The sequence below is a fragment of the Pogona vitticeps genome, chromosome 2 (genome assembly GCF_051106095.1).
Source record: "Pogona vitticeps strain Pit_001003342236 chromosome 2, PviZW2.1, whole genome shotgun sequence".
Lineage (NCBI taxonomy): Eukaryota > Metazoa > Chordata > Lepidosauria > Squamata > Agamidae > Pogona > Pogona vitticeps.
In genome coordinates this window covers 27,748,398-27,776,359 of record NC_135784.1, presented here as the reverse complement: position 1 = coordinate 27,776,359, position 27,962 = coordinate 27,748,398, and the positions used below count along the sequence as shown (strand labels likewise).

At 42.0% G+C, this 27,962-nt stretch overlaps 3 protein-coding genes across 5 annotated transcripts in view; 1 reads left to right on the top strand and 2 right to left on the bottom strand.

The window, feature by feature from the left end:
* Positions 1 to 27,962, top strand: part of LOC144587560 (uncharacterized) — a 107,513-nt gene that overhangs the window by 59,478 nt on the left and 20,073 nt on the right. The window lies entirely within an intron of this gene.
* On the bottom strand, positions 119 to 15,192 carry LOC110091257 (zinc finger protein RFP). Of its 2 annotated transcripts, XM_020815315.3 has the most exons (7): positions 14,500 to 15,185; positions 12,935 to 13,030; positions 10,081 to 10,311; positions 6,993 to 7,015; positions 5,132 to 5,247; positions 2,972 to 3,004; positions 119 to 1,907 (listed from the first exon to the last, which is right to left on the bottom strand). In XM_020815315.3, the coding sequence occupies exons 1-7, from the start codon at positions 14,932 to 14,934 to the stop codon at positions 1,399 to 1,401; spliced, it is 1,443 nt and encodes a 480-aa protein (XP_020670974.3). In that variant the 5' UTR covers positions 14,935 to 15,185; the 3' UTR covers positions 119 to 1,398. The 2 variants fall into 2 exon arrangements, with proteins under 2 accessions (XP_020670974.3, XP_078244797.1); XM_078388671.1 differs by lacking the exon at positions 5,132 to 5,247 and having other exon boundaries at positions 1,509 to 1,907; positions 14,500 to 15,192.
* LOC110091259 (E3 ubiquitin-protein ligase TRIM11) lies at positions 16,959 to 27,145 on the bottom strand. The gene is given in 7 exon segments (XM_078388672.1): positions 16,959 to 19,534; positions 19,537 to 19,842; positions 21,156 to 21,182; positions 22,077 to 22,192; positions 22,952 to 22,974; positions 24,115 to 24,346; positions 27,006 to 27,145. Coding segments are annotated over 6 exon segments (819 nt in total). The 5' UTR covers positions 24,235 to 24,346; positions 27,006 to 27,145; the 3' UTR covers positions 16,959 to 19,307.

The following is a 27,962-nucleotide window of genomic DNA, read 5'->3' as shown; positions in this document are numbered from 1 at the left end:
CCTGTTCATCATGGCTGCTCATTAATACACCTTGTTCTGCTCAGGTCTGGAAATTATTCCTCATACTTCAGGACTTCATTAGCCAGATTTGAGGGTTGCTGGAAAGGAACTGAGCTACTTGTGCAAAAGAATAAACTTTTATTGAGTAAGGATGATTAATGGGTGTGCAAGATACATTAAAGCAAAGAGAAGCTCACAACAAACTTTGTTCTTACCACAAGGGCTCCCCAAAAGCTAAAGAAACTAAATTAGTTAAAGTTAAATATCTGATTTTTACATAATAGGAAACAATTTATCCTATACACAAATCAGGAAAACATCTGTCAAAAGCCTTTCTTTGGATTATGGAAAAAAGATTAAACATACAGTCTTACTATGATAAGCTTATATAGAAAAATGGCAATAGAGCCAATAATACAGTATAATATTATAACCAACAGGTTATAAAGAAAAATACTTTCTTCCTTTACTACTTTCTGTACATAGCTACGATGAAACTGTCCTCTTTTTGCCATTCCCTTGAAATTTAAAAACACACACACCAAACAACAGAATTATGATTTTTGAACATTTTCAAAGGAATACGCTTTCCTATCAGATTGGACAAGAGTATCAAAAATAAAAACGAATCAGGTTTTTGACCTAGCATTGCTAACATGTCTTTGGTTAAAGCAGTACAGAAACTACACAGGTTAACTCCTCACTCACACCCTCCACCACCCGCAAAAAAACTTGGCTAGGGAATGTCCAATTTAAATGCAGAGTTAGGGCAAAGAGGAAAAAGGTTTATGCTGCCCCTTAAAAATTAGGATTTCTGAGGGTGGGGAGGGGGAAAGCTAAAACTAATGGGGATTCACCCTTTCAGCTTGAGCCAGTGATCCGGACTGCCCTCCAATCTGTGCAGAACAGAAACAAAATTCTACTTTCTGCACCATTTCCCCTTGGCTGGCTGTGTGTGCTGCTGTGAGATGGAGAGGCAGTTCTGTGGGACTTGGATGGGGCGAGCAACTGGTTCGAGTCCAGGCATAGGCAAGCAAGAGAGAAGGTGTAAGCCAAAGAAGGCAGGGAACATCTATATCTGGTAGCTACAGCTCCGTTTGATTATAGTGTCATCACTGCTATCCCACATCACCTAACCTATGCATGTTACAGATTGATACAGGGAGCACTAGATAATTCTTTTTATTAAAAATTCCTCAGCAATTTTGATCCACAGGAAAAGAACAGAGATAATTTCTACTGAAGCAGGAAATATAAATGGTGGTAGGGGTGGTATCACCAAAGTTTCAACTTGCCCACCTGTTTTCCGTCTCTCACCATCACCTATTTCTTTACATGAATTCAGTTGGTCATAAATTGGACCTTGCCACTCTCACACCTACTAAGATTCAAAGAGCATCAGCACAACATCAGGCCTTGACTGAGCCAGGAGCACAGTTTTGCCCCAGCAAATGAGGCATTGTTGAAAGTATAGATGAGGTCATGTGTATCAGCATCAGAAAAGGTCACCGATCCTTGTTCATAGTCAAGCGATACACGGATCCTTGTCGGTGAAACAGAAGGGTTGTTGATCTTGAAGTTGCTGTGTATCCAGAACTGCTCCAGAGGTATTCCAGGAGGGGGAAAAGCACAGTGTGTATCATTACTGTTTAGTGACAACTTCCCCACGGCCCAGACCCCTTTCTCAGGGCTTAAATGGATCTTGTTCTGTTCTCTTAAATCCTCTTTGGCTACTCCCACAGTCCAGTATCTTCTCTGTCCCACATCCACCACCCAGGAATGTCTTCCTGAGTTTATTCTCTCAACCCCCAAAACACTGGACCAACAATAAAATTCACTTTTAGAGGCATAGTAATCATGTTTTACAAGAGAAGCTGATGATATGAGCATCTTGGGAAGAGGTATGTCTGTAAGAGAAAAGGAAGTATAAAAGTATTAGAGGCAGTGGCAGGGAGAATTCAGTAAAATCAAAATCTGGTGCAAACCTTTGCCTTAGTTTTAAAATACTGTAGCTCCACATGAAAACAATAACAGCATGGGAACTTCCCTGTAACATGAAAAAGCTCTCTCCCAGGAAAATTGAATCAGAAAACAAATTTTCCCCATGCCATTTAGTACCTTTCACAATTTGGGGGGTAAGAGGTAAAGCTTACTACAATGCAATGATATGTATCATATGCCTTGAACTGGTTCCTGGAGACTATAAATATTTAAATGAAATAAACTGTGATACTTTAAGCTGAAGTATAAGGCTGTTTTACATGGGCACAAGCTCAACAAACTAATGAAATTAAACAAGTGCACCTCAAGACCAGGAATGATACTGTGTGCAATGTCACGCATCATGTTTGCTTATAGCTTACCTTTCAAGCCCAAATGCAAATGAGTTCCTAAGACCATAAAAATGTCACAGAATGCCCTGCTTCTTTTGTTTTCCAGGGTCAAATGAAATGGTATACAATGGTGCCTCGCTAGACAGTTACCCTGCATGACAGTTTTTTCGCTAGACATTGACTTTTTGCGATCGCTATAGCGATTCGCAAAACAGTGATTCCTATGGGGGAATTTCGCTGGACAATGTTTTTTCCCTGCTACGCAAACCGATTTTTGCTAGACGACAATTTGCTTTTCGCTAGACAATGATTTCACTAGACAGCGATTTCAGTGGAACGGATTATCATCATCTGGCGAGGCACCACTGTACTGAAAATTTATCACATAGCTTAAGAGTCAGAAGCCTGGCAAACTGCTTTACTTAAAAAAAAACCAAAAACAAACACCACACCTCATAAACCTTTCACCCACACATCCCCAAATTTGGCACAATAGGTGTCTCCTACGTCTGTGCCAAATTTAGAACTTATCCAAGATCCATTTTTAAAGTTATATTTTTTTTGTTTGGCGCACCTCTATTTTTTGGAATGCTCAAGTGGGCCATCACACAACAATATTAGCAACTATGGAACTTTACCTTTCTTTGCATCAAGTTCAGAGAGCACAGTGTCTGGGGAAGACAAGAAAAAAAGAGAACAAAATTAAAGATGACACTTTTGGACTCCTTAGGCAAGGCTTGATGCGTAAGCATGCCAAATTTTCAGTTCAAGCTGATTGCACTTAGCTACAGTATCTTTACTGTCTTCATTGCAAAAGAAAATCCAAAAATGATAGAACAAATCATCTCAGACTTTCAAAAGTAAGAACCTTAACAAACTGTTTTTTCTATCTAAAGCTAAGCTGAAAATTTCAAAGAATTATCTCAGCCTTTTATATTGTGTGAAATAGACAAGACCAAACATATACAACTCCCTGAAATGACAGTGGTGTAAGGAGCCATGACAGACAGAATACAGTAGGATCCCCGTATCCTCTGGGGATTTGTTCCAAGCCCCACCCCGTGGATACTGAAAACTATGGATAATAGTGAACACTATAGAAAGATAGAAGGAAAACAACCAAGGAAAAATTATTTTCATATGCATTACCAGAACTGGCCACTAGAGAGTGCCAGAGACTATGCTGTGTTCTTCACTAACGAGTACAGTGGTGCCCCGCATAGCGACGACAATACGTTCCGGAAAAATCGTCGCTATCCGGATTCGTCACTATACGGGGCAAAAAAACCCATAGGAACGCATTAAAACACATTTAATGTGTTCCTATGGGGGGGAAAACTCACCTTTAAGCGAAAATCCTCCATGCGGCCGCCCTTTTCACTGCCTGATAAGCGAGGAAAGGGTGTGAAAACACCGCGGGCGACCATTTTGTTTACCCGGCGACCATTTTGGAACCGCCAATCAGCTGTTTTCTAAACATCTCTATGTGATAATCGGTAAGCAAAACGCTTACCGATCATCGCAAACCAATTTTTAGCCATTGAAAACATCGCAATGCGATTGCTTTTGCGATCGCAAAATCCACATCGCTATGCGGATTCATTAAACGGGGCTCTCGTTATGCAGAGCACCACTGTATTCATAGTAGTCTCTGGCTCCATCCAATGGCGTTGTGGTAATACATGTGACAACAGTATTTTCTGGATTTTTTTTTCTTTTACCTTTTTAATATTTTCAGACCATGGATAAAGGAAACCATAAATATTGATCCCATGGTCACAGGACGTCCTACTGTATTGCTATCATACCCTGCTCATGCACTCATAAACACCAGGCTGATCATACTTAGTCTAAAACAGGGGTCTCCAAACTTTTCAGAATGAAGGTAACATCATATATTTTACACATTTTCAAGGGCTGAAGCAGGGAAAGTTCTATAATGAATGAACGACAGACGGGTTCCCCCACAAAGCTGTACACTGGACTCACCGCCTTCCCAGGGTGGGTCCGAAGCAGAAGAACTGGTGGAGCAGCAGCAAGGGCATAGGAAGAGGAGGGAAGAGGTACCCAAGCAATCCCACACCCTGTTGTCTTTGCAAAGATAGTGGGGGTGAGGAATTGCCTCTGTCAGGCTTCGCTCCTCTTCCTATGCCCACTTAGGCATAGGAAGAAAAGGGGATGGGGGATCCCTTGGGTCCTCCTTCCCTCCTCTTCCTCTGTCTGGGCAGATAGGAAGAGGAGCGAAGCCTGATGGAAGCACCCGCTGTCTTTTCACAGATAGCAGGGATGGGGGATAGCTTCATCCTTATCTCTAGTCACTACCATTCATTCCAGACAGCAGTGGACCCTCAGCATACCAGACCGCGCCGGATAAAAAGGCAAGGAGGGTCGGATGTGGCCTGTGTGCTGTTGTTTGGAGACCCCTGGTCTAAACCAAGAGGATTCTCATGTCCTCAGTGGCAAAGAAAAAAACTATGTAATTGATTACTGCATCCACCATCCATTTTATCAGTAAATGTAATGTTGATTTATAATGGAAATTTTTATCTTTTATATAATTTTAAGAAAGTGTTATGAACAGATAGTTTTCAACAAGTCAGAAGTAACTAATTAACTATATTCTAATTTATTTCAAAATAAGAAAAAACTTAATCCAATTATTTTTTTCCAGCAAGAGTAGATCCACTGTTTCAATATAACTTACATAAGGGTTGATTTATCAAAATCCTGTTCAGTCAATTGTTCTCTGCCAGTTGGGGTTAATAATGGGATTTAGACACGAGACATTGATTCATTACCTTTGATTTTTTTCACAACGTGCTCCAGAACAGAATGGATTTCAGAGAAGTATTCAATATGTTTCCTTAGCTGAGGAAAAGGAATGTTAGGCTTCACAAATTTCTCTCTTTTACACCTAAGGGGAAATCAACTGTAAATTCCTTGCCACATGGGCATCTTCATTTTTGTTAGTTTAGTAGCAGAGTTGAAGGAGACAGAGAATGACAATGGCTCAGGGCTGTACATGGCAAAGGCAGTCAGTTTAGTGTCTAGACTGATTAAATCATAAACTTACAGCAACCATATTTAATTCTAAACCACATGTCTGATGTTAATAATGTACTGGATGAGGTCAAATAAATTGAAGCTTAAAAAGTTAAGACAAAAGGGCTCCTAGTCAGGTGAAAATAAGGAAGCAGGGACTTAACACGTATTACATGACCCCTGAAAATTCAAATGTACTGTACCCAATATTCTAGGGTTCAACCTGAATCTGCTTGCCTAGGTTTCTGCAGTATCATGGAGTGCATTTGCACAATTAAAGCCAGTATGTGTGTCAACTGTGCCTGCTCCAGAATTTCAGCCCTGATGATAATAGCATGCAATCTAAACCAAACTGGACGTAACAGATTTAAGCACTCCACATAGAAATGTCTTCAAAGAAATTTCTAGAAACTTAAAATTCTGTAACCATATTGTTGACAGGACTGTTATGGCGGTCACTTGTAACAAGTTCACCAGTTAGTGGTCTATCTCTGGGTACAATTTTAAGTGCTAGCTATAACCAAAGTTTTGTCCTGATTCTCTGAAGGACATTGCCTTCACACAGGAACCTGGCCAGCCTTTGAGATCTGAGAGAGGTCCTCTTATTCCTGACATCCACACATATCTGAAGGCAACACAGGAAAGGGCCTTCACGATGGTGACTCCTAATCTGTGGAATTGTCCTCCAAGAAAGGCTAAGCTGGCTTGCTCCCGTTTGTTGCAAAAGAACACTATATTCCAGTAGGTTTTTGGCCACTGAGCAGATTCTGGAGAAGCTTTTAATGGAATTCTGCACTTTCTTTTTTATTGGTGAACTCTGAGTCTCATTTTTGTTCTGTCATGCTTTAGTACTATAATCATCTCCACCAGTACATTGATGACACCCAACTCTATTTTTCCTTTTTATCCAATAGAAGTCATTTGTTTCAATCCTACACGAGTGCCTGATGTAAGGGTGAACAAATGGAGGCTTGATTTAGAAAAGGCAGAGGTACTCCTAAAAAATCAAAAGCAAATCAAGAAATTCAGAGCTCATGTGGAGGCTACACCTGTTCTGGTGGTTATAGTGACACATAGGTACCTCCCACCTAGATTACTTTAATACACTCTTGTGTAGCATGCCTTTGAAAGGTGTTCAGAAATCTCCACAGGTCCGAAATGCTGTTGCCAGCCTGCAAATTCGTTCTAGTGATAGGGAGAAAATAACCTCTGAAGATAGCTTCATTGGCTGCCAGTTTGCTTCCAGGAACATTCAAACTATTTACAACCTATAAACCACATATGACCCTCCTGAGATCTTTTGGAGAATCATTCTTCTTAGTCCCACCATCTTGGGGGCAAGTTTAGTAAGGAAATCAAAGGGGGCTTTCTCAGTGGCAGCCCCCAGGCTGTGGAGTGCCCAAGTTGCTCTCTTTACCCTGTCCTCCCACCAATGGACAAAAAGACCTTCCTTTCTTTAGTGTACAGTTTTAACTGTTCATAACCTGTAATATCTAGGTCCACCTGTTGACAATGGAAGATCAGTATCTTCAGACTAAAATGATCCTGTAAATTCTGTCTGTACACTAGAGGGGAAAGTCAATCACACATCTTCATTCCCAGTGCAAAGTCACATACCTTTGCAAGACACTTTTGATATCCTGTAAAGAAAAGGGGAATGGGGAAGAAGAAAAAGATAAATTTGGCAACATGCAACATTTCTCAAGCAAAATATCAGAGAAGACATTCTGCATATGTTCCAAAGCACCCTTTCATTTTTAATATGATTTATTAATACTGTCTCAAAAATATCTTGTTGGGTAGGAGAGTCAATGTATGCCAAGACAGAAGGGGAATTAAGTTTCCTCTTGTCTTTCTTTTCTGGGAATGGCTACATCCACACCTCTCTTCCCTCCAGTCTAGGTAGATATAGCAGAATGCCACAGCACTAAACATACAATATGAGCCACAAAGGGAAAAGATTTTAATAGGCTAGTGGCAGAACATATCCGCTTTAAACTGTGTGTGTGTGTGTACACACTTGCATATCTGTATATGCAGAGAGGAACATTTTGCTTTTAGAAAGATTCAGAGCTTTTTCTACTTTTCCATGTGCTCAATACAGTGGGGTCTTGACTTAAGAACGGCTTGAGTTAAGAACATTTTGACTTAAGAACCGCTCTCATAGGAAAATATTGACTTGACTTACATACTTAGATTTGAGTTAAGAACTGAAAAAAACCCACGTGGGAGGCAGGGAAAGTGCAAAATTTGAACTTTCAGTTAACTGTTGGCCAGTGAAAAGGGTGCCTGTCTGCTTCCTCACTCCTCCCAGCGTTTAGAGAGTGGATTGGGGGACAGTCTTCGGACTGCCTGGTACTGTACTGCCTGGACTGTATTTTCCTTGCCTTCCCTGAACCTTTCTTGACCTAAGAAAAAAAAGAAACAGAACATCCCCCTCTAGTGGTCGAAGGCGGAATAGCAGCTTCCCATTAGTTTCTATGGACGGAAAAGAGCAGATACGGATCAAATGGTTTTCAATGCATTCCTATGGGAAATGCAGATTTGACCTGAGAACTTTTTGACTTGAGAACCGCCTTCCAATACGGATTAAGTTCTCAAGTCAAGACCCCACTGTACCAAGAAATTTGCTCAAAGAACAGCTGGGGCTCAGGTGTCAAGAAGACTTTCTGTCTGGATGGGAATGGAACTCATTATGCTCAGAGACATGCTCTTCTCCAAGCAGTTTTCAAGGAAAGACCAGCTGAGCTCTACAGTTTGTAATCTGAAGTCATGGATAGGGGACGGAGGAAGGTGAATCTGGTTTTCTTTCAGAGGTGAGAAAGAGAAAAGATCACTGGCACTCATTGGGAAGTGCATAGTATATGTCCTTGAATCAGAAAATGCTTTTCAATATATACAAGCTATATTTCTTTCTCAGTCCTAGTCAGTTTGCAACTCAGACATTGGAAAGAATTTCAGGGGTTCAAAACACCACAACCATATGATTTGCATCTCCTTCAATTTTTATATATTTTGCTACTTTTAAAAAGAGGCATTGTTTTATTTTTCTTCCCCCCCTGCCCCTGAATAGTAGAATAAGGGAAAACCTTCCAACTAATATGACAACCCTAAGAATGGCTCTGAAGAAATGAGTTATAATTTATTAGTTAATAAGAGGAAGAGGAAGGATGTCTGCATCGTTGAAATTGTAATTCCAGAGGATGCCAATACAGAATTGGAAAAACTAACAATGTACAGACACTTGGCCATCGAAACATCTCGCCTGTGGAAGAAACACCCTTCGGTGGTCCCTGTACTCATTGGGGATTTGGGAACAATATCAAGAAATTTCACCCAGTATTATAAGCAGTTGCAGATCTCAGAAATCACACCACCATCAGAGCTACAAAAAACTTGTACAGTGGTGCCTCGTTTAACGAGTGCCTCGTTTAGCGATGAATTCGCTTAACGATGGGTTTTTAAAGAAAATAATATGCACCGTTTAACGATGTTTCCTATGGGCGATTTTCGCTTAGCGAAGTTTGGGACCATGCTTTGCATAGCGAATGCATTTTTAGGTCCCCTGCTTCGCTTAGCGATGTTCGCTTTTTTAATTTAAAAAGTGTCTTAAAAGGGTCAAAAACGGTTCTAAATGCTTGGATTCGTTAGAGCACCTTCTAAAACGAGTGCAAACTTAATTTGGCTTTGATCTGACTTTTCATTAATTTTTTGTGAATTTTCCCCGCCATAGGAAGCAATGGATCTGTCAAATTTTGGGCTCCATTGTTTCCTATTGGGGGGGGGGGAATTCACAAAAAATTAACGAAGACTCAGAACAAAGCCAAACTTAGTTTGCACACAATTTAGAAGGTGCTCTAACGAACCCAAGCATTTAGAACAGTTGCTGACTTTTCGTTAATTTTTTGTGAATTTTTTCCTCCCCCATAGGAAACAATGGACCTGTCAACTTTTGACAGCTGTCAAAAGTTGGTGGGTGAGAAAAAAATTCAGCAAAAATTAATGAAAAGTCAGATCAAAGCCAAATTAAGTTTGCACCCGTTTTAGAAGGTACAGAAACTATTCCAAGCATTTAAAACCGTTTTTGACCCTTTTATGACACACTTAAATTTGCAAAAATTGACTTCACTAAACCATTGAAATGCATTGAAAAGGCTTCAATGCATTCCAATTGGGGATACATTGTATCACATAACGATGTTTCCAATGGGTTTTTTCGCTTAAAGACGGCAATCCGTTCCTATTGGAATGGATTAACCGGTTTTCAATGCATCTCTATGGGAAAACGTGTTTCGCATAACAATGTTTTCCCATAGCGATTTTTTTGAACCAATTAACATTGTTAAGCGAGGCACCACTGTATTAGGAACAGTATGCATACTGTGTCTATATTTAACAGATACTTAGGTTTTTTGTTAAATTTTTTATCTTTTATAAAATACCAGTCAATGTTTTTATAATTTTACTGTGCTGGGTGATTTTGAATATAATAATATTAATATTAATAACAATAATAACAATAACAACAACAACAACAATAATAATAATATAGTCATTTGAAAGTAAACAAACCCTGAATTTACCAGAACAGGGGCAGCAAAACTGAAAATCAGGATCTCTCCTTGTAAAAAGGCCAAGCCAATTGACCTGCCATTCTGTTGAGGACTGCTTGGCTTTGCTTCCCACCCCATCCATTAAAGCTCACCTGCAAGAATTCATCTTCTAGCTGACCGTGCTTCTCTTCCATTTCCTTGATAAGTTTATCCACAGAGGAAATTTCATGGGAGAGTGTGGCTACAATTTTATTTCTTACATCTTTAATGTCATCATCCAGACTCTCCAGTTTAGTTAACAAGAACGTCTCTGTTTTTTCCAAATACTGATGTAGTTCCTTAAATTCAGCCACAATTTTCTGCCTTTCTACTTCCACCTCTTTCTGTAAGGAGAAAGGAGAATATGGAGGTCTTTACTTGAGCCATACAAGGAAGAAACAGTCCCTGGAAAAACTGTCAGGCAAAAACAAAACTAAAGAATTTACTAAAAAAAAGAACACAAAACCATTGTGGCACCTTAAAGATTGACTACTATACTGTAATGTGTGCTTTCATAGACAAATCCACTTCCAATATGTCTTTAAGGTGCAACAAGATTTTTGTCAGCTTTATTTTTATTTTTACTTTGGTTTTGATTTTGCCTGGCATGCTAGCACAGACGAACATGGCTAGCTCTTCTAAAAGAAAAACCCTGATGATAATTAAAAACTTTAGAATTTATGGTTAACAGTCTGAACTTGCTGTATTTCCCCTAAAGAGTGCTAAACTGCAATTTCCATAGCTCTCACTACCATAATCTATAAGGCAAGACACATTATGGGATTTGAGGTCCAGCAATATTTGGAGGGCCACACAATCCTCATTCCTAAATTAACTATGTTTCCTATGGGGGAATTTCGCTTTGCGATGATCGGTTCCCTACTTTGGGAACCGATCATGGCAAAGCGACGATTTTCGGCCAGCTGATCAGCGGTTTCAAAATGGCCGCCGGGTAAAAAACATGGCTCCCCGCTGTTTTCTGGGATGGATTCCTTGCTGCACAGGCAGCGAAAATGGCCGCGCTATGGAGGATCTTTGCTGGATGGTGAGTTTCAAACCCCTAGGAACGCATTAATCGGGTTTTAATGCGTTTCTATGGGCTTTTTAATTTCGCATTACGTTTTCATTCTACAGCGATTTCGCTGGAACCAATTAACGTCGTAATGCGAGGCACCACTGTACTTGATGTCAAGAATACAGTCATGGTAAGAAATTGTTACATGGTTATACAAGGATTTTTAAATAAATAAATATTCAATATATTTAGGTATATTGTGTTGCTATTTGTCTCTAGGAATTGTGTTGGCTTGAGAAAGGCGGGTCTTGGACTTACTGAGGCCCCTATTTTTGGCAATGCAGTGCCCCCCTGGTCTGATTACATCGAGAAGGGGCATGGTGCTGGGCCATACTGCTTGGTTAATACAATAAGCTCATCTATCTGTTCTGTATGCATATTAAAAATTGCTTGTGCTTCGTAGTTGTTTTTGGGCACAAAATATTTATACATAGGTTTTTGAACTACATGAAAATCCAGTGCCCCTAAAACCCAGCGTTGTTGAAAGGAGAACTATATCTCAATCACTAGGAAAAAAACATGTAGCTATAGTAAATGTGATTGGGTTCTTTATCTGTGGTAGGCGGGCCCTTCTTTTCAGCGGGAAAAATAGCCGGCGATGAGGATAACGGTACAAACTGGGGTTCTTTATTCTTTTTAACTTCTGAAACATCAACGTAGAAAGGATCTAAACAACTCAGTTCTGGCAGTAATTTGTAACTTTAAATGTTCATATTCTTTATCCCTTTCACTCCTTCTTCATCCCATGCGGACTTTGATCAACTCTGTTCCACGTTGGGAATCTCAAGGCTACACATATTGTCCCGCAACAGGGATGTTTCACGTAATTCCCCTCTAGATAGGGCAGGTAACTGGTGGTACCAATATAGGTCACCTTCTTCCCTGTATCCTGGGGACGCGGCACCTCTACCATACTCCATCCTGGTTTCACCTTTATCTTGTCCTTCTCTATTAGACTTGAGGGGTCTGGTAGTAAATCTCCTGTTCTATGGTTAGGAAACTCCCTCACTAATTCAACTGGTTTGTACCTTTGTAATCCTTTCTCCTCTGAGTACCCTTGTCCTCCTTTTCACTTCCATTTTGTTCCTCCTCTGCTCCCCGCTTCCTCCTCTTTTATCTCGTCCCATCTCATTAAATCGAGCTCCTCCCCTTTTCTGGTTTGTCTACCTTCTGCCAAGCATATCTCTATGGCCCTATTCCTCCCCATTTCCCCTTCTTCTATCTTGACCAATTCTCCTACTGCACATCCAGCTATCATCTCTTGTCTGCTCTCCTCGGAGGACGGCGCACTATGCTGATCTCCTTCACAGTAAATATGGTCTAAGATTAGGCAGTTTGGTTTATAACTCCCATTAATCTTATTGATAGATGTATTTGCTCTATTTCTTTAAAGCAAAACCAAGCCCACCTTGGGCAACATTCTGATTTTACTTATATTGTATGTTAACAGGATTTCCTGGTTTTATTTTGTTCTTTTTCCTGCTGGCAATGACATTTAATAACCCACAGCAGAACAGAATATTTCCAGAACAAATGATAAAAATAATATGACTGTTTTAAAGTAATGAATAAAATAATAAGCTCCACTTTAAAAATAACATTCCAGGCACTGACTGGACCTTCTGAATACATGACAGATGCCTTTCTATAGTTTAAGACCGTAGAAAAGTGATCTCCAAATTGGGTCCCCAGATTTTCTTGGACTGCAACTCCCAGAAGCCTTCACCACTAGCTGTGCTGGCTTAGATTTCAGTCCAAGAACATATAGGGACCTAAGGCTGTGAACCACTGCTGTAGAAGCATGGCTGCTCTCTTGAATGTACAAACTAATATTGCAAACATAGCCAATCAATTAGCTTCCCCACCACCACCACTTTCTTTATTATACCCACCAATAGATTCTGGCTTCCATTTTCCTTTTCCAGTTTACAAGACAAGATTTCTTCTCTTTCTTTCCTCAGAAATTCCAGGTGGTCTAAAATTGTCTCCTGCACATAAATACATATTCAGATTAATTCTGGGCAGGAGCAATGACACACGTGAAAAGCTGAGTATAGCATCTACATAGGGTTCCAAGATCATATACACTATTGTGTCCTGGATTACTGTGTACAGGTGTGAAAGCTGGATAGTGACGAGAGCTGACAGAATAAAATTATTTGTTTAAAATATAGTGCTGATATCCTGGACTTCCAGAAAGAGAAATAAGTGGGTCCTAAAACAAATCAAGCTTCAACTTTCTCTAGAATCAAATAAACAAACAAATAAACTGAGACAGTCATACTTTGAGCACCTCTTGAGAAGATAAGATGCGCTGAGTTATCTGTCAAAGGCAATAATGCTAGGAAAAATTGAAGGCAGCAGAAAATAAGACCTAATATGAGATGGACTGACTCTATAAAGGAAGCCACAGCCTTGATTTTATAAAAACTGAGCAGGGCTGTTGAGGACAGAACATTTTTGGAAGTCACTCATTCATAGGGTTGCCATGAGTCTGAGGTGACAAATTAAGATAGTTTAAGGATTTAAGTAGATTAGTGGACAAATCAGAGATCATATAGATATCTAATGAGAGCAGCTCTGGATTATAATAACCACTGAAGTTACAAGCAGAAGTATTCTGGCAAACACTCTTAGGCCTGCTTGAAACATGTAACAGAGTAAGATGGTAGAATCATGAGTTGATAAAGAGGGCAGCATCAATCCCTGTAGCAGATAGGAGATTCTATTTTTGAATGCTGTCCTATGTAAAAACAACCACCACAATAACATCCTACAACGAGAAAGTGAGCTCATCAGGGAAATATTTTCTAGTAGCCCAGTTTGCTTTCTTCTGTGCTACGTTTTTACCTTGCAAATATATCAGCCCCAGGTAGTTATACTACACATCACATTTCCATCTGTGTGTGTATTTCACATTACTCGTTATTGAAGAATTCCTCAGTATCTGGAAGTTGAGTCCTGGCAACTGGACTTCTTTCTTGTTCAGTTGAAACGTTTCGCTACTCATCCAAGACTGAAGAAGCTACCCTGTTTCCCCGAAAGATGTAGCCTGAAAATAAGCCCTAATATGATTTTCAGATAGATAGATAGATAGATAGATAGATAGATAGATAGATAGATAGATAGATAGATAGATAGATAGATAGATAGATAGATAGATAGATAGATAGATAGATAGATAGATAGATAGATAGATAGATAGACAGACAGACAGACAGACAGACAGACAGACAGACAGGTCTCCATGGGCTGACTCTAAGCAGCAAAATTGTGGCTTTTATTTTTGCTCTATTAGCTGGAACATACTAACTCAAGGGAGATTTGCTGCTCGAAGCAGTAGGATTTTGGCTGCTTAAGGAAATAACCCACAGACCAACTTTTAAAAAACAAACACGCACCAGCCCCTGAGGCGACCCACACACACACACTTTGAACCCACGGGTGACCCACCCACCTTGTGCTCTTCGAAAGCCTCCTTCTTGGGGATCACGTTGTGCTCCCGGTGCTCTCTGGACCGGTCGCACACCACACACAGAAGGACCTGGTCGTCCTCACAGAACAGTTTCAGGGGCTCCTGGTGGTCCTCGCACATTTGAACCCCCACGGCTTCGGTCGCCCTGGCCAGCTGAAGGCTGAGCCTCTGGGCAATCTCGGTGATGTTGGCCAAGGGCCGGACGGGCCTGAGGCTTCCTTCGGGGCAAGGTTCCCTGCACTGAGGGCAGAAGATGGCGTCGCTGCCTGGTTCCCCACCCACACCCCAGTGCTGGGCGATGCACTTTTGGCAGAAGACGTGCCCGCAGTCGGTCATGACGGGGTCTTGGAAATATCCCAGGCAAATGGGGCAGGTCGTTTCCTCACACAGGCTCTGGATCGGGTTCGCGCCGGCCATCGCGTCTCTTGGCTTTCGTTTCCAGCCAGACGGTTTCCGTTCGTTTTCAGCTGGCTAGAGCCTTTCCTGCTCCTTTCTTCTCTCCCCCCCCTCCGTAACGGCCTTAGTAACAAGAACAGGATTCAACGGAAACACGCGAAAAAATAAGGGGAGAAAAGTGAGGCGCGAGGACACGAAACTTTTTCCCCTCAGCGAGTCTCCGAAAAAACCGCCAAAAACAGAAGGGCGTCGACGACTTCTCGCGAGACTTCCGACCCCCTCCGCGCCTTTTCCCTGAGATCTCGCGATGGCTGGGAACTCCGGGCTTGCAGGAGCGGGGGGGGGGAGGAGGAGGAGCAGAATCCATGTTATGATTTATCACCTTTTAAAATGGGGATGAGGAAAAAAGACTGGGATATAATTTTGATGCCAAATTCCCCCCCCCCCGGCTCCATGGACTTGGGAAACCCGCTCCTCGAATAGCCCTCTGGAAGACACATTTTGCCACTCTTTTTTTGCCACTCTTTTTTTGCTAGTTTGAAATGTTTTCCTTTGCTTTAAAACGCTTTATATGCTCTAAATAGTTCGAAATAATTTTCTGTATGTTACGCTTTTCTGTTGTTTTGTCTTACCTGGCTGTGCCTTGCCCTGAGAGATTTTACAGTGTGGGATATAAATGTTCAAAAAAATAAAATAAAATACAGCATGACCCCTGTATCCGTGAGGAATCCGTTCCAAGACCCACCTGCCCTACCGTGGATGCTCAAAAATCTGGATTACAATGAACGCTATTTTAATAGTGGAGGTTAAGCATAAAATGGTATCTGGCTCCTTCTACTGACAAATTCTGGTACCTTCGACTTTGTTGTTGTTTAGTCGTGTCTGACTCTTCGTGACCCCCTGGACCAGAGCACACCAGGCCCTCCTGTCTTCCACTGCCTCCCGGAGTTGGGTCAAAGTCATGTTGGTTGCTTTGACGACACTGTCCAATCATCTCATTCTCTGTCGTCCCCTTCTCCTCTTGCCCTCACACTTTCCTAACATCAGGGTCTTTTCCAGGGAGTCTTCTCATGAGATGGCCAAAGTATTGACGCTTCAGCGTCAGGAGCTGTCCTTCCAGAGAGCACTCAGGCTTGATTTCCTTTAGAATTGATAGGTTTGTTCTCCTTGCAGTCCAGAGGACTCTCAAGAGCCTTCTCCAGCACTGCGATTCAAAAGCATCAATTCTTCAGCTGTCAGCCTTCTTTATGGTCCAGCTCTTACTTCCATACATCGCTACTGGAAAACCATAGCTTTTACTATGTGGGCCTTTGTCGGCAAGGTGATGTCTCTTTTTAAGATGCTGTCTAGGTTTGTAATCACTTTCCTCCCAAGGAGCAGAAAAACACTTCCCCTTTGAAGATGGTCTTTATGAAATAAGGATTCATTTCTACATATAGCCCTGTTCAGGCCTTCAACACCAACAAGAAAGGATGGCAACAGGATGATGATTTCTGCCATTTCCAACATCTTCCACAACTGGAGTGAGGCTTAGGCTCTGAAGTGGGCAGCCTTCTCTATCTGTAGGCATCCCACATCATGTAGACCCGGAACCCTGAAAAAATGCTTGTTGTAACTCAATGAAGGTGGTTAGTATTGTGAGAAGAGGGGATTGAATGCAAACTCATACATGTCTTCTATGTGTTGATTCTAGAAGGGAATCAATATTGTTCCTACACTATTTGGGAAATATTGCAACTTGTCTATGATGCCTTTAAGAGGTTTTGGCTGGGAGGGACTTTTCCGGACTGGGGTTGCTCTTAATAAATCCCATAAAAGCCAATCATTCTCCTTCTGATATAGATTCTTTGTTCTGCTTTTGTCCTATCAGGGTTCTGTTAGTTAGCAATGGAGTCTGTCAGAAATTTAGAGCAAAGTGTTGTCTGTCTGTTATGCAACCAGTTAACATTCTGCTCAATAACTGCTGCCTGTCATTGGCGTAAATGAGGTTGATTATCTGCCTCAGTGGGCAAAAGGTGTAACCAGAGATTCAGACTATCCACAGGTGCAATTAATTTGAAGATTTATTTAAATCACAGCAGATAAACAGGGAATAAGATTCAGGAAACAAAGAAATCAAAGGATAATCAATTAATTTAAGACCATGCAACACAATGGTCAAATGACAAGTGCAAAGCAGAACCACCTGCATTTAAGTACTAGATGAAAATTACAATTATGCAAAATTAGCCAGTTAGTCCTTTATAAAACATTAGCTCCTAATCTTACCCCAGCCCTCTAGTTGAAGTTTCATGTGTTCAGCCTCGAGACTGAAGAATAAAAACTATCTATTCCAAGGAAAAGTTTCCTGAAGGTTCAGGGGAATGTGCAGGAGAACTGATCCAGATGGGTAAGTCAGAAAGTGCCTTGGTTTCCTTTCCCCCCACTCCCAGGCCAGCTGGCCCACATACAATCCATCATGTGTCACCAGGGTCCCACTTTTCTGGCAGCCTATTGTGAGGAGCAGGAGCCCAGGCTGTCCTCCCCACCTCCAGCAGCCACCCACCCAGACAAGAGGGTGGGACACCCTGTGCAGCCAGTGAATGGTCGTTTGCTGGAGGAGGCAGGGAAGGCTTGGGTGAAGAGGGATGAAAGTTATATATCTCTACTCTATAATGTGAGGGAAGGTTCTAGCCCACTTAGGTCTTGGATCCTGACCCCAGGGGAACTTCACTGATCATGACTCCTCCCCAAAGCCCCCTCTTCGAAGCCCACCTCAGGAGTGAGAGGAGTGTGATTATCTCCCATTAACAGTGTGGAGGAAACAGCACCAATTTCCCCCTGTACTTGCAGGGGATGTTCTGCAAGGTCCAAATCTTGGATCTGAATTGCTGAGAACTCTGTATCCCATTCCTAGGACCTGCTGAGTCCCAAGAAACTGGGTGCAAAAAGGTAATCTATCTGCCCCTCTGGGCTCAATCACATGTAAGTAAACAACCCGTTACACTGATTGTTTTCATACCTCTGTTGCATTGATACATTTTTTTTCCATCAGCCATAAGGTATAGTATATATCAGCAAGAGTGTTCATTCTTTTTAACTGCATGGATTCTTTTCTTTCTATATGAACCATTATAGCAAAGCTTTATTGCTCTTAATTTTGTATCTATTCTTTTTCTCTACTGCTTCTTGGGGTGATCAGCCCCCTTGCCTTTAAAAAATATATATCAAAAGTGACATATTGACAGCGCAATAGAGAGCAATCTGAGAGTTAAGAGGAGGAAGCAGGTTTTCAAAGACCAGTGAAGTATTGTGAAGAGCCGGGTTCAAAGAGAGAGGAGGCATTAACTATCCAACAAACAGCAAACGAGCATGGACAGAGTTCCTACTCCAGCCCTCTGAAGATGCCGGCCACAGAGACTGGCAAAATGTCAGGAAGAACAACCTTCAGAAAACGGCCAAAGAACCCAAAAAAACCATAACAACCATCAGATCCCGGCCGTGAAAGCTTTCGAAAATACATTAAACACTCCTTTCTTCACAATTCAAAACAGGAAATGTCTCTTTCTAGACTCCTTTCACCCAGAAGGTGAAACAATGTATTCCTGGGTTTGTATCTTTCTTTTTCCTCTTCAAACAATCCCAAGCAGGAAATAGCCCTTTCTCTTCTGCAAGGGTTTTTTTTCTTACCCAGAGGGTGCTTTTGGAGAAATGTATTCCTCTTTTTTGTGGCAACTGCTTTAATGTATCGATGTGCCTTTAAAAAAAGATTTTTTTAAAAAAAGGTACAAAGCAGCCACCTTGAAGTAGCCACAGCATCCAGAAACCCAGCCCTGTTGCAAAGGAAATAAATTGACATCAACATTCACACAGGCTGAAATGATAAGGAATGAAGCAATTCATCATCAGTACAATTCTAAACCACCCTCCCAGTGAGGGGGAAATAAAACTGCTTTCCAGGACAAATGAATCCATGTTGGCTGTGTGTCATGTGAACAGAAAATTATGAAACAATCTTTTTTTAAAAAAATGGCCAAATCAGTATATGGGGTTCTTGAGCCCTCAGTTGACCCTGGTGGATTCCAGGTCAAGAAAAGCTGGTCCAGTTCAAACAAATTTTAACATTTGTTTATTTAATTTACAACTCACCAGAAGTGATGCTTAAGGTCGCAAAAATGACAATCCAGATAAGAAATCTAGATCAGAGAAAGAACCTTTTTTTCTTTTCCTTTTTTTCCCTTTTTCTTTCTTTTTTGAGAGCAGACACAATTAAATCAAAGCCCTATCATGATCAGTAGCTTTTGAATATCTGTAGTCTGGTACTTTGGGATCAGAAATCCCATGTGGAACCCATTAAAAATAGTAGCACTTTTTAAAATGGCACTCGAGGGAATGGAAGGGAATCATCTTAAGATTCAGCACTTCAACCTGACTCCTGGCTCTACCCAGAAAAAGGGACGGATTGTCTCGCCAGAGAATGAGGTGGAAGGAAAGGAAAAGATCAGTTGGTGAGTGCAGGCATCAAAAAATTCCACACGACCCTCTTCATAGTCCAAGGACACACAGATCTTCTTTGGGTTATCTCTCAGGGTCAAAAGTGTTGGTTTAGGGGCAGTAAAAGCCCAGACCTGCAAAGGTGGGAGTCACCTGACGCCTTTCCTATAGCCCAAATTCCCTCACTGGTGTTAGGGATGAAATTTCCCTTCCTTCTGACCCTCTCTTTAGCAATTCCTATGGCCCACATCAGACCTTCCTTCTGCACCTCCACCTCCCACCATTGATTGCCTGACGTAAATCTGTTGTAACCCAGCACACAAGGCTCTGGATCAAATTTCTGGGGCACGTTGGGCAGGTTCTGCTCTTCAACACCACATTCCACTCTCCCCTCATGGATGTCCAAAGACAAAATGAGGCACGGATTTGCTGTGTCTGGATCCAGAGTCACATTCACTGCAGGGTGGGAGGAGAGAGAGAGAGAGAGAGAGTCAGTGGATGAATGGGAGGATGGTGTCAACAATGCCTCGTGTTGGACAGTGAATCACATTGGTGGCTTTCTCCAGGATTCAACTAAGTTGAACTTGGAGACCCAATCTTGACAAGCTGGTTTGCTCCTCTTTGCTGGCAACTAGATGATGTAAGTGCAAGCATGAACCAGCCCATTGCCAGAGTAGTCCTACCAAAAGTAGAAGATACGCAGAACAAACAAACAAGCTGATGAGTGGGGGAGGGCAGGGTTTGATATCATCATCTCATACCTGCAGCACATTGAAAAAGTACTTGAATGTGTGTCAGGGAATAAATCCCAACACCCCATATCAAATATTTCCTATTTCCTTATATGATAGTTACCTTTATTTGCTTCTTGTATTGGATACCATAACAGATGAAGGGGAAAAAATGATACATTTAAAACCAGGCTGTAAGACAAATAGAATTTAATACTATTTAGAACCCTACAGAAAAATCAAGTCCATTTAGCACTAAATGTCAGCATAGGCATTTGCTGTCAAACACCAAATCACACAACTGGGATGCAACAGCAAATGCTTGTGTCATCTTCTTAACTCGTAGCCAGTTGCAGCTGAGATTTATCCCTGGTGGTGGATGAATCACCAATGACTTCTGGTCTGGGCAGGAAGAGAATCCACCACTTTTTGGATGAGGCACCTCGCTCTTTGACTACAGACTACCCCTGGGAAAGATAACAGGCAACAGGACAACTGAGAAAACTATGAGTTCCTCTTCCACAAATTAGGAATATATTAAATAAATTAATTATTTTGGAGGTTGTAGGATCTGACCTCCAAGGATTATAGCAGTCCGGCTGCCATATAGGTCAGTGAAGGAGTAAGAACACCAGGACTAATGCATGAGTTTCAATAGGCAATCCAGGTTAGGGAAAACAGCTCAGTGGACTCCTCTCTTGTCCAGAGTCCGCTGCAGTCTGACAACCCTTCTAGTGCCTCACTTTTATTATCTTCGATACTACAGCAGTTCTCAAGCAATTAACTATGCTCGTTAACATACCATTTGTGCTATGTTAGGCGCATGCGTGATATACCTTTCCAGATAAGGAAGCAAAAAGCTAGCATGTGTGTGTGCTACATAACTGATAAATAGTTTACTAAAGACAGCAGCGAATGCAATGTGTAGCAAACATATTCCCACAAAGGATAACCACAGAAACCCCTCCTTCCCTCTTTCACATGCGTGACCTTATCTCTCATCAGAATTCTATTTTGTATCAACTCCAAAAGTATTACCTTTGCCCAGTGCAAGCTCTAGACGACCTATTAGAAAAGAACAGCACATCTAGTCAGATTACCATACATAAAACGCCTCATTTGATTTTTTAAAAAATCCTTATCCTTTCATATATGCACACAAATTCTCATAGAGATGAATGCACAGTCTGGATTATAAACTGGCAATCAGATTATACAAGATTATATATGAAACTGTGAATAGGAAGAACAGGAATTCAAAAAATCCCCCAAATTGGGATAGCCAGTAGCCAAATATTTTGTTACACTTCAAAAAAAAAAAATTTTTTTTTCAAAGTTCTGAAGAGGAAGTATTTGGCTGCAGTGTCAGAGGTTAGCCATTCGATTCCCTTAGTATCTCCTACAAAATAAAACAGCTTGTGTAACCTTGGGCAGGCTGCACAGTCCCAAAGCAACTCTAGAATAATGGAAGCATAAATGATGTCCAAGTACTCTATCTCCTGTAAACCCTAGAAAGGGCTGCTATAAGTCAAAATGAACTTGATGGCACATAATAATAATGATTATAGAAGGGTTGTTGCATCATGTGCCATCAAGTCAGAAGAGAGTTATAGCAACTCTAAGAAGGCTTTCAAGGTAAGATATCTCAACTCCACTAGACCACTTGTTGTTAACACATTTTATTGCTAAGGAAAAGAGAGGTGTTGTGGAATTTCCTGACTTGTGCCAAAAAAAACCTTGGCTGGCTTTGGGTACCTTGGTGCATGGAGTGGACCTTAAATTTGTTGCTCCTCCTTCGTGTCCATTTCCACACAAGATTTTTGGATTATCCTTTGTCCACTTTACATAAAATGGTTGGCTTATGAGATTCCAGCTATTCTATTGGCACCCAAAAAATAGGCTACTTGGAACTAATGCGTTCAGTTAAAGTCAGCCCTGCTGTTCTCTAGTCCCCAGTACCTTTATATTTCTTCATAGCTTCTTCTAGAACAGATGCTTTCTTTGAGAAAACAGCGACTCTTTCTTCCAATCCAACAGAAAGGAGCACTGGATGGCCCATTAATGTCTTCCTAAGCCTGGACAAGATGATGGGAAACATGAAAGATATGTAATATAATATTGCCACTCCAGGACTGCCCCTTGTTATGACAGGTCAACGTGCCTTATCTTAAAGAGCTGTCCCAACCATAAACATGCCACTTAAAAGCTGTATTCTACCTTGTACATAGTCAATCGCACAATGGGTATCTGATCTTCTCACAGCACTCGTAACATTAATAGTAACGTGATGTCAATGCAAAAAATTAAAACAATACGGGCAAGAAGGTTTGAACCATCCTTATTCTGTGCTTCTTTCTTCACAGCTGTTCTCAAGAACTAGAAATATCATCCCATCTCACAAGAAGTTGAGTAGAAAGAGACACAACAGATGCTTGTCAAGTTACATACCTAGTGAAGAAAACACACTTAACTGTGCTGTATCAACAAAGAGCTTTGTGGTACCATCAAGCCCAAAGTTCTATCTATAATAAGCTTTGGTGGACTGCAGCCACTGTAACAAATGCATGGAATGGAGGCAAGCAAACAGACATTTATCTACACTAAGTATGTAAGTAATTTGAAAGGTAATTTTGCTTGCCTTATGGTACTGCACGTTGCACTTGTACACTGACTTTATTATGACCCAGGGTCATGTCAATGAAGGTTTTACATAAAGAATGACCAATGTTTCATTGTATTAAACCACACTTGTTACTCTGTTTAGCACAAATATTTCTAAGAGCTAAAGGACTTTCCAAAAGAAATGAAAATGAAAAACAAACAGAGCTACATACGTGCTCATGGTGCTTTTGATATCCTGCAGAAAGAAAGAAAAAGATCATAAAAGTTGTAACTTCTTGTTCAAGGAAGAATTAATTTACTCCTTGCCCTTCTCCAGCTACTTCCACAGTAGCTGTTTGGATTATCCTTTGGGTGCAACTACATTGCAATTTGATTGATAACCTGTATTAGAGTTGAAATTGAACTGATGCTGACACAGGCATTGTGGATTGATTCTGGAGTTCACCCCTCATACTGGATGTGATCTGAGTCACATTCCAGCCCACAGTACTCCCCCCACCCTCTTCTTTCCTTCCTTCCTCTCATCAGGTCTCTGCTCAGTCAGTCCTACTTCTGGTCCCACCTCTGCTGACCCTTTATGGTTCACTGTGAAGCGGTTTTGTCATTTAAAGCTTCACACTACTATATTTCTCAAAAACATTTCTACATAAAAATAACATGGAAAGGTACTACACAGTCTAAGAGTACGAAACATTCAAAATTTGAATAGTAATTTTACAAAATACATCATGATTCACACATTAGAGTGATTCCATAAGGGGTATCACCACTACCTTCCCCTTTCCATCCATTAATCCACTGTAATCAAGGTGCTTTGTTTTTGTATGTCTTCACTCCAGCCTGATTATGCTCCAGTTTGACCATCTACAGATATGCCCCCTGTCTTTTCAAAAACATACAACTAACCACATGGGGAAAAGTACATTCAAATCATTCCGACTATAAAAGGTAGAACACCCTGCCCCCAGTGGCAGAGGAAAAAGCCATTTTGGGAGCAAAAAGGACTGGGTCAATTCAATTCAGCCATTGTGTCATGCAGCCAGTAAAAAATTACCTTCATATTCACCCGTTTTATAAATGGAACAAACCCCACAGTATTGACCCTATAGTCACACTTTTCGTTCACTTTACATGGAACAGCTGTCCTATTACATTCCAGTATTTCCCACTATTGTGTTCTCATTTCTTAAAATTCCTAATATTGGATTATCCTTTGGATGTCTGTGCTACTAGAAGTATCCCTAACATGGAAATATCCTAATAGAAAGAGAAAACAGGATTCTCAGCAACATGCCTTATTTATGCCTAATGTTAGGTTACAGGGACATCATCTCCTCCAACAATATCTGGGAGTAAGCTTTGACTCACGTCTTACCTGCAGGAACTCATTTGCTAGTAGCTGCCTCTTCTCCTTCATCTCTTTGATCAGGTTGCTAAGATCCAAAACTTTCTCTGAGAGGCTGGAGACCTTTTCCTCCTCTTTCTTCTTGATCATCTTCTCCAAATATTGCAGCTAGCCTAGCCAGAAGCACTTTTTTTCCCTTAAGAAAGTTCTGCAGTTCATCAAAAGCTGAACTGGTTTTCTGATTCTCCATTTCCAATAGTTTCTAAAGGAAAGAAATAAGACTCTCACAGAAGGGGTGGCGCTGTATCACAAGGATCAACTAAGGGAAACGAGCTAGAAATAATGACAACAATCATGTGCTTTCAAGTAAATGTCAATTCTGGTGACCCTTTGGAGGGTCTTCTAGGTTGAAGGAGGACTCAAAAGTAGTCCAAGAACTTCTGGGAGCCCATGGTTGAGAGCCACTGGTGTAAAGTGACCCATACTTTAGTTACATCCCACTTGGTTTAATGCAATGTCCTCTATGTGGGGTTGCCTTTGAGGACAGTTTGGAAACTTCAACCTGGCTCAAAATGCTGCAGCCAGGCTGCTGGCTGAGACTGGCAATCAATCCATTTCCAGTCCAAATTCAAAGTGCTGGCTATGACCTGTAAAGCACTCTGTAGTTTTGGTCCAGGGTATTCAAAGGACCATATCTCCTCTAAGATCTTCAGACAGCCTTCCTCTCAGTCCCATCGCCTTCACTGATGGACACACATACAGTGGTGCCTCGCATAGCGAGGTTAATCCGTTCCGGATTAACCTTCGCTATGCTGAAGCATCGCTGAACGGGGCAGCGATTTCCATTGGAACGCATTAAACATCGTTTAATGCGTTCCAAATAGGCCAAATACTCACCGTTCAGCTAAGCTTAACGAGGGCGCGAAAACGCTGCGCGCGGCCATTTTAGGCCATTTCCCGGCTTCCGGCGGCCATTTTGGCCGCCGAACAGCTGATCGGCAGGGGTCGTTTTGCGAAGATCGGTAAGCGAAACGCTTACCGGTCTTCGCAAAGCGAATTTTTCCCTATTGGAACAACGTTGTGCGATCGCATTAGCGATCCGAAAAAACGGATCGCTATGCGATTTAATCGTTATACAGTGCGCTCGTTAAGCGAGGCACCACTGTACATCTCTCACTCTCTTTTGTCTTCTTTTTTTATCACATACATCTGTTGTCTCCATTGGTAATAAAGGAAGTCTTTTATTTCCATTCAATTGCTGATTGGAAATACCAGGTTTTTCTCAACAGGGAAGAAGAGATAGGGTCTGGGAATAAAGTTCTCAAGTCCCTGTAGCTCAGGTAGCCCCTTGCCTGGATTATGAAAAAAGGTATGACAAAAGGCATAAACAAGGCAAACTTCTAAAGGTTCCCGCGGAATTCTTCATCAGATAAACAAAGTATAAAATTTAGGGATAAGAGAAGGAGCAAATGGCTCAGAATACAGGGGCCGATGTTATGACTAGTGTTCTTGAATGCAAAGTGCTTCCAAGCCAATATAGAGCTAGCATCTCCAGAGCAGGCTCATAATAAGAGAGGCCATCTGCTGGATAACAAGTCTGTTGCATCAGGGACTGAGCAAGTCATCTGGAGACTCAAAAAAGCACCTACACAAGCCATAACAAAAAGAAGCCTCCCACCAGTCACTTCTGGGTTTCCATATGCTCAGCCAATGACAGACTCTCAAGATGGTTTCTCCTTTGCTCCAAAACATTCAGGTAGGTTTCAAATTTTTCCTGTACACAGAAAGGTGTTGCTGAGGGCAGATTTTATCTCCTGGTACAGTATTAGCAACAGCCCACTGGGTCCTTAGTAAACTGCACATCAAACAGACCCCAGAAAATGTCCTCTCTTTTTTTGGACAACTCTCGGTATCCCCACAGCCTGCTAGCTGGGCTGGAGGGGGAGGGATCTAGGACTATAGTCCAGAAAACTCTTTAGCAACTAAATCTTCCCAACTCAGCTCTGGCATCTGTTAGATCCGCAATGGTGCCAGCTTAAGTCCTTGTCTTAAGACTTTTAATTCCAAATTGTGTGGATCAGATCAACTTGTCTTGGAAACGACAGGCATCCAGGTTCTTGAGCATCCTTAAGATTTTGGTGCACAGAAATGCATGCAGGAGGAATAGTTTTAATTTTTAAAGTGGTACAGGATTCTTTTCTGCTCTTTCTTGCCAGGTGTAACACAGCACCTCTGCATGCAAATAGCAGAAGGAATGCATCTACACTACACAGTTACAACCATTTGTTACCACTCTAACTGCCATGAATTTCAACCCAAGGAATCTTGAAATCTGTCATTCGGTCAGCTTCTTAGAATTCTGCACTTAGAAAGCACTAGTCCACTCTTCTGAAATAAACCTGCAGAAAATTGAAAGTCCCTCATGAAACTACAAATCCCAGGATACCGTAGGCAGGTGAAACTAGGAAGCAGAATTAGGCTGCAGTACTTGTGTATGGGAAAGTGTGAAGGCAGGAGAAGGGGACGACAGAGGATGAGATGGTTGGACAGTGTCATCAAAGCGACCAACATGAATTTAATCCAACTCCGGGAGGCAGTGGAAGACAGGAGGGCCTGGCGTGCTCTGGTCCATGGGGTCACAAAGAGTCCGACACGACTAAACAACAACACCTTGTGTATATCTAATTAAAAAACCTTCCAAATACAAAATTTAAAATTTATTTTTCAAGCCCACTCATCATAAACTGCAGCAGAAAGCTTGCAGCAGGTGATCCTCATTGATAGAGACAATAATGCGAGAAAAAGTTGAAGATAGCAGGATAAGAGGAGCTAAGGTGGGATGGCCGGACTCCACCAAAGAAGCCCTGGTGGTACCTCGCCATGTGCAGGGGGAATGCAGAGGTGTGCCCCTCGCTTCCCACCTGGTACTCCGGGGCGACGTCCTCCACAGGCACCACCCTGTGACTCTGGTGCTCCTGGGCTCTCTGGCAGACCGAGCAGAGGAGCGCCTCGTCCTCCCGGCAGAAGCGGGTCGGGGCCACCGGGTGCTTCGGACACTTGCCCCAGCCGCGCTCCCACGCCCTCTTCTCCAGCTCCAGCTCCAGGACGGCCTGGATGATGCTGGCCAGCTGCCAGTTCGGCCGGAAGCGCCGCGGCGGGACGGGCTCCCGGCACTGAGGGTAACGAGCCTCCCGATGGCCGCCCTCCCCCCTGCACCGGGCCAAGCAGCCTTGGCAGAAATTGTGCCCGCAGTCGAGGGTGACGGGGTTTCGGAAGGGCTCCAGGCAGATGGCGCACAGATACTCCTCGCGGAGGGACACCGGCGTCCGTCCTACCCGCGCCCAAGCAGCGCCTTGCTTCTGCCTCCGCTCCCGCGACCACCACGTTCGGTTTCGGTTTTCATTTGAAGGTGGCGCGCGGGGGCGGGGGGAGCTTAATGGAATTCTGGGAAGACGCAAAATCCCCATACGCGGGATGGTTGGCGGGAAAGGCGTTTCTCGTCCATTCTGAATGGATCCGCTGAGGCAGTCCTCTTTTTAATTCATGATTTGTATGTTGTTGTTTTTTAAAAAAAACCCTTCCTCTTCTGATTAGGGATAGTAAATCTCCTTCCCCTCTCCCCTCTTCAAACATTGCTGGCGGGTTGCTCCCTCAGCTTGAAATTAGCGCAAAGGATTCATTATTTTCCCCCTCTTTCTCCACCCCAAACGCAATAAAAAATTAAAAACGGGAGGAAGGTTCCTTTCGAAGACCTGACCTTCGTTCGGCCAAGAAAGAAGAGGGAGAGAAAACTGCCTTTTGGTTTGTTCCGCGGATTCCTTTCCTATCATTGTAGCTGAACGATTACCCCTCTTTTTAATTTTTTTTAACAAAATGTT